The sequence below is a fragment of the Caretta caretta genome, chromosome 16, assembly GCF_965140235.1.
Source record: "Caretta caretta isolate rCarCar2 chromosome 16, rCarCar1.hap1, whole genome shotgun sequence".
In the NCBI taxonomy this organism is placed as follows: domain Eukaryota; kingdom Metazoa; phylum Chordata; order Testudines; family Cheloniidae; genus Caretta; species Caretta caretta.
Window position 1 is genome coordinate 16888767 of NC_134221.1, and position 6583 is coordinate 16895349.

Consider the following 6583-nt stretch of genomic DNA (forward strand, 5'->3'; position numbering starts at 1 on the left):
CTCTATGGTTCCGGCTCCCGGAGCCTCCGGGGTTCCCTGACTTCCGGCGTGGGCCGGGGCGTAGGCTGGCCGGCTGCCCCCACGTGGGGGCCGGGGCGGAGCAGGAGGCGGCCGGGCTCTGCCACCCTCCAGCGCCATCATGTGCGAGGTGCCCGCGGAGGTTCAGCGCTTCCTACAGCAGCACCCGGTGCTGCGCCTCGTCGAGCCGGGCAATAAGGCAAGTTGCCTGGGGGGGCCAGTCCCGGGGGCGGGGTGAGGCGGGGGACCCGGGGGGGCGCAGTCCCGGGGGTGGAGGGGGGGCGGGGTGAGGCGAGCGGCCCGGGGGGCAGTCCCAGGGGTGCAGGGGGGGCGGGCTGAGGCGAGCGGCCCTGGGGGGAGGGGGCAGTCCTAGGGGTGCAGGGGGGGCGGGCTGAGGCGAGCGGCCCTGGGGGGAGGGGGCAGTCCCAGGGGTGCAGGGGGGGCGGGCTGAGGCGAGCGGCCCGGGGGTGAGGGGGCAGTCCCAGGGGTGCAGGGGGGGCGGGCTGAGGCGAGCGGCCCGGGGGGCAGTCCCAGGGGTGCAGGGGGGGCGGGCTGAGGCGAGCGGCCCGGGGGGCAGTCCCAGGGATGCAGGGGGGGCGGGCTGAGGCGAGCGGCCCGGGGGGGAGGGGGCAGTCCCAGGGGTGCAGGGGGGGCGGGCTGAGGCGAGCGGCCCGGGGGGGAGGGGGCAGTCCCAGGGGTGCAGGGGGGGCGGGCTGAGGCGAGCGGCCCGGGGGGGAGGGGGCAGTCCCAGGGGTGCAGGGGGGGCGGGCTGAAGCGAGCGGCCCGGGGGGGAGGGGGCAGTCCCAGGGGTGCAGGGGGGGCGGGCTGAGGCGAGCGGCCCGGGGGGGAGGGGGCAGTCCCAGGGATGGAGGGGGGGCGGGCTGAGGCGAGTGGCCCGGGGCGGAGGGGGGGCAGTCCCAGGGATGGAGGGGGGGTGGGCTGAGGCGAGCAGCCCAGGGGCAGACCCCAGTCCGGGGGTGGGGGGATCTCCAAGTCAGAGGAAGTGTTAGCCAGGGGGAGGGTGGTGCAGCGCTCATGAAGGGGAGCACAGATCTCCCTGCCTGCACCTCTGGATACCAGCCCAGCAGACAGGGCCCACAGGGTGGGCAGGGGAGGGGTCTGCTACCCCTGCCCCTTGCTCTGTTAGGGGTGGGGTTTTGGGGACCAAAATGATGTAAACCGCAGGGAAGGTTGCTTGGGGGTGTCTGGAGCCGGGGAAGAGGAGTTAGAGACCTTTATGCCTAGCCTGGAAAGAGCCAGAGTATCACAGGGGCCCTTGCAGTGCTCCAATAGGCTGTTTTCTTCTCTCCTTTTTGGCTGCTCAGGTAAAATGCAGGTTGACAGGTCACGAGCTGCCATGTCGGATGCCAGAGCTGCAAGCTTATACTAGTGGCAAGAAGTATCTGAGACTGATAAAGACCGCAAGAGCATTTGACTACAGCGAATTCGAGCCACACATTGTGCCCAGTACTAAGAATCCGTGCGTGTCTGTTTCTTCCTTAATGTTCACATGGAGCTCTTGCTATTGTTAATTGTATGGCCAATGGGGGAGTGATGCCTGAGTGTTTAAGTAGGTATCCATCCAGTGGGCTGGAAAAGCATTTATAAAGCAGCTTTTGACTCTGAACTGGCCGCTTAGAGGTGAGAGACTCTCATTTCTTTTATATAATAATTTTACTAAACTGCATGTCTGGTTTTTCTTCTCTAGCCACCAGCTGTTTTGCAAGCTCACTCTCAGGCACATCAACAGGCTTCCAGAGCATGTGCTGCGTCATGTCCAAGGAAGGCGCTATCAGAGAGCGCTGAAAAAATGTAAGTGGCTCTATCGTCTTCTGCTGTGTTTTTTCTCTTCCCTTTCTGACCTTTTAACGTGCTCTCCTGCTATGCATGTGTAGAGTGTTTGGAAATCGTTCTGCAGCATGGCAGTAATACAGAGCAGTGCTCCTGCATGCTTCCCCCAGCCAGGAAGGAAGGGTGACTTCAAAAGTAGAGAGCAATGGTTTTCTATAGTGAACAAATTGGAGTGTCTACTTTAAAGTAGGGATTCTCAAACTTTCCAATAGCGTAGGTCACACTTTAATTCAGGGATTGCCTTGTAGACATGTTTCCTTCCATTTGTGATCTCGTAATGTCCCTGTGGCAATTGTTACTTGCACCAAAAATGTAATTAGGAAATTATTTAATATTTTTTTAGCTGCCCTTTGTTAGGATAAAGATATTCAGGCCAGTCTGCAAAGGCCTGTACTTTAAGAATTTAGGTGTATTCTTATCACTTGGCTAATTATAGAGGTATAAAAGAAAGAATCAAAATCACTATCTGCTGGTGTAAGGGTCTTCTCTTACTGTGATGGTCTGAGGCCCTGTTCTTAGGCTAAGACCTTTGGCTAAGCAGCAGAGGCAGCCATAAGCTGGGAAGCAAACAGTCACATCCTCACATTCCAAACTAGTCACATTGAAATAAGGTGCTATTGGGCTGTTAGGCACTTATCAGGACAGGATTGTATTCCTATCACCTTCAGAGAAAGGGAAGTGCCTAGAAAATATAAAAGGAAACTTAGTTTGATAGCATCCTGTCTGGCAAGAACTCACTTATCAAAAGCTGGGATGTGAAATCCTCACTTCTGTATTGTTTTGTCATTATAGTTCCCACTTTGCTATTGTTTGTCTGTATAATCTCTCTGGTTCTGTGATTGTTCCTGTCTGCTGTATAATTGCTGGGTGTAAACTAATTAAGGTGGTGGGATATAATTGGTTACATAATCATGTTACAATATGTTAGGATTGGTTAGTTAAATTTCAGGAAAATGATTGATTAAGGTATAGCTAAGCGGAACTCAAGTTTTACTATATAATCTGTAGTCAATGAGGAAGTGGGTGTGGGTGGGAGGGGGTGGGTGTGCGGGGGAGATGGGAACAGGGAATGGGGGTAAGAAAATTGGAATCATGTTTTGCTAAAGGGGAAAATGGGAACAGGGAATGGGAGTAAGGAAGTTGGAATCATGTTTGGCTAAGGGTAGGAATGGGAACAGGGATACAGGTGTAAGGCTCTGTGGTGTCAGAGCTGGGAAGGAGGATACTAAGGAAGGAAACTGGAATCATGCTTGCTGGAAGTTCACCCCAATAAACATCGAATTGTTTGCACCTTTGGACTTCGGGTATTGTTGCTCTCTGTTCATGCGAGAAGGACCAGGGAAGTAAGTGGGTGAAGGAATAAGCCCCCTAACACCCTTAAGTACAACTTAGCAGCTGGAAATGGGGAGGAACTGGTACCAAGTGACTAGCCACCTCTCTGCACACCACAGTTTGTGAACTTCTTGGGCCTCACTAATGCAAACCTGCATAACAGCTCCTATCTGTGGGGAATTGTGTTAAGACTTCAAGTCATTCTCAAGACTAAATGTGTCTGGCTCTTGACATAGTTATGTTTCATCAGCAAAGGTACTGGAGGTTGCAGATTACTGGTCTTCAGATCCTGCCCAGGTCAGCAGTGACTAAATGTCAGCATCTGTTGGCTGCTTGATGGCCTGTATGAAGTGAGCTGGCATATCCCAGTCCAGGTTCTGGTGAGCAAGCAGCCACCTCATAAAAAACATCTCCCCTGCAGTTACAGTATCTGTAGGTACTATTGGCATTCTCATCAGATAAGCCAAGTTTTGAATGGACCAGGAAGACTGAACTACACTGCAGCTCTCATAGGGATCTCCCAGTGAGAGTTGGGGCAGTGTGTGTGGGAAGCTGGCATTGGTGTTGCTCGTGCTGTACTTCCTCAGTGGACTCCAGTCTGCAGGGCACCTTTCACAAACAGTAAACACACACCCCCTTTGCTGCTGCTAGAAACCGAAATATGGGCAGCGTGACAAAATCTTAGGCTCCCTAGGTCTGCTTAAAGTCCCTCTAGATCTGCTCATAGATGCTGTTTGCATTTCTGACGTGCTGCCTAGCACTGTGCTCTGCTTCTAGTCCATTCTGTTCTTAACGAGACCACCAAATTCTTGAACCACTTGCATTATTTGTGAATGAGCCCTGCCTGGTTTGTTTTTAGATGAGGAGTGCCAGAAGGAGGGCGTGGAGTACGTCCCTGCCTGCCTCCTGCAGAAGAGACAGCGGCGACGAGATGACCAGGCCGAGGGGAGCAGGCAGCCCCGCAGAAAGGGAGAATTTTGGGAGCCTATGTCCAGTGAAGAGGAAGAAGATGACACAGATGATAGCATGAGCGACCTGTACCCATGTGAGCAAGAGCTTTTGTGTTTTCTGACTGTCTTAAAGGGGTGCTCTCAGTTTCTATTCCCTGGCTCCTCCTCTTCCTAGTTGGCTACCCGCTGGGAAGCCACAAAGCCAACTCAATTTAATGTCAATTTAAACTTCGTTAGCAGCATGGGGGAGGGATGCCTGGAGATAATTTATTGTTGGTTGCTAACAGAAAAGAACAAAATTGTAGGAAAAGAGATGTAGCGTTTCCTTTACTAGCATTAGAGGGCAGCAGCAGGACTGGATCCAGCCAATGATTTTACTGATGTAATGCCAGCAGGAGGAACACGTGGCACGTACAACATGTATGTGGGAAGGTGGTGATTCCTAAACACAGAATCCAGAGTGGGTGGGGGTTACTCTTCTCCAGATCCTGAGCATTAAATCACCACCAAGACTGAGATCGTACAAGGGGAGAAGCACTTGTCAGCACAGGACCTGCTGGAACCTGCATGCTCACAGGCGACATGCACTCCTCTGCCTTTCCCAGAACAGTCCTGGAGCCTACAATCCCACCCACCCTGCAGAGGATTTCCTACCAGGTAGGGTGAATTCTATTAAGTTCCTGTCTAAAAAAGACTGGAGGAGAGGTGGGGTTGTAAGGCTACTGGAGTATGTCTGCTAAATATCCCCTGTAGCTGGGCTAATAAGGGTACTGGACACTTACTACTGAAATACGGGGGTTATATTTGTCTTCCTGGTGTCTTGGTAGTAATGTGCTGCCCAGCTGTCGGGGATATTCAGCTATTGCTGATAAAAGGACTGGAATTTGGTGCTTCAGTTTTGCAACCTCCAGTGCCTTTGCTGATGAAACACCTTTAAGAAAGTTGCCTGGGAAGCCATTGGAGTAAGGGCTAAGTCAAAGCAGTAGGCAGAGGAATCTGATCCCAAGTTGGGCCTTACTTTGTGTTTTAGCTGAGCTTTTCCCAGAAAAAAGGCCGGTGGTGCAAGGAGACAGGGAAGGTGGTGATGACTTTGTGACAGACAGCGAGGAAGATGGGGCCAAGCCTGCAGAGGAAAACAGCAGCATGAATGGAGAGGAGAGTGAAAAGATGGACGAGACCAGACGAGCTGGCAACAAAAGGGGAAAGGTGAGTGCTGTGCTGCCATGCACAGCCACATCAAGGGAGAGTGTTTGCAGAATCAGAGGTGAGCCTCTGTGTGTGAGGATGTACTGCATGATTAGACCAATGATCCATCCCCTCTCCTGTCTGTGAGAGGGGCCGATGCAAGATGGGCTCACCTTTCAGGGGATGTTTCCTCCTGACCCTGGAAGTCTCGTGACTGGCTTAGACCCTGAAGTATTGGGTTTCTATCCTTTAGTTAACTTGTATCCTGGCTAGAGTAACTGGGGATATTATTACCCATACAAATGTCTAGTCCTGGTTTGAATCCTACTGCTTGCTGCCCCAGGGGTGGGAATCTTAGGCCAAGGAGACAGAAGGGTCCTTTAGGTCCTAAAATTACATCCACTACTCCCTCCTTAATCAGTCTCCTTTAGAATGAAAAGGTTGATAGGATTTAAACCCTATCAAGTTGCCCCCTTTACCCTTTCTCAGTGTTCCTGATTCTGCCTGTGGAATCTCTTCACAGGAGCAGACATTTTAGTCCTGATCCTGCAGTCCTTGTGTGTTTGGGAAACATCAGGAATGCATGTTCAGGCCCTGAATGTGTAAAGTGGTCCGGGTTTCAGGAACATCATTGCTGATGAAAAGGATGATTCTAGAAGACAACTCAGAGGGGAGGAGGTAGATTTCCTCCTTGTCTCCCTTCCTCTACCCAGGGAAGAACAGGATCTGCAGTATTTTATGGCTCAGTTCTAGGAGGAGCATTTGGTACAGACACTGTATTTGTTGGGAGAAAGGGAGGGGATGTTGCTTGTAGATCTTATACAAGGGCTGAGAGGAGCTGGAAGTCAAGTCTTGTCTCTTACTGGCCCTGTGTCCTCAGTAACTAGGACTGGGATTGTATGGACACTCTCAACTTGAAAAACAAGAAGTTTGGTGTGATGCTTTGTGCGAGCATTCTAACCCTGGACACATGCAGAGGTTCTTGGAAAGACAGTGCAATTTCTCTCTCTCCACAGCCACAGTTGAATTCCTTAAAGAAGAAATTTAAGAGTCACCATCGAAAACCCAAAAGCTTCAGGAAAGCAGCCAATGGAAAATAAACTTTTCTATAAGTATGAAACACTAGTTGGCTGGAGGTAGTTATGTGGCAGTGTTGTTGTCTAAATGGGGCAGGGTGGCACAAGTCCTACTGAAAAGCCTGCCCCATTGTCAGATTCCAACCATCTGTTTGTGATGGGGAGGGGGCT

The 6583-nt window shown here is 51.8% G+C and overlaps 1 protein-coding gene across 1 annotated transcript; it reads left to right on the top strand.

Moving 5' to 3' along the window:
* The first annotated feature begins 19 nt into the window (after window positions 1-19).
* SURF2 (surfeit 2) lies at window positions 20-6456 on the top strand. The gene is made up of 6 exons (XM_048823365.2): window positions 20-217; window positions 1344-1498; window positions 1727-1830; window positions 4061-4246; window positions 5182-5357; window positions 6353-6456. Exons 1-6 carry the CDS (start codon window positions 140-142, stop codon window positions 6434-6436), a joined length of 783 nt encoding a protein of 260 aa, XP_048679322.1. The 5' UTR covers window positions 20-139; the 3' UTR covers window positions 6437-6456.
* Window positions 6457-6583: the final 127 nt, after the last annotated feature.

What these genes read in the sequence shown, in the direction of transcription:
- SURF2 (XM_048823365.2), top strand. Translation starts at nt 140, where the DNA reads ATGTGCGAGGTGCCCGCGGAGGTTCAGCGCTTCCTACAGCAGCACCCG. An exon ending in TCGTCGAGCCGGGCAATAAG is followed by an intron (nt 218 to 1,343) that starts GCAAGTTGCCTG and finishes TTGGCTGCTCAG; the next exon opens with GTAAAATGCAGGTTGACAGG. An exon ending in TCAGAGAGCGCTGAAAAAAT is followed by an intron (nt 1,831 to 4,060) that starts GTAAGTGGCTCT and finishes GTTTGTTTTTAG; the next exon opens with ATGAGGAGTGCCAGAAGGAG.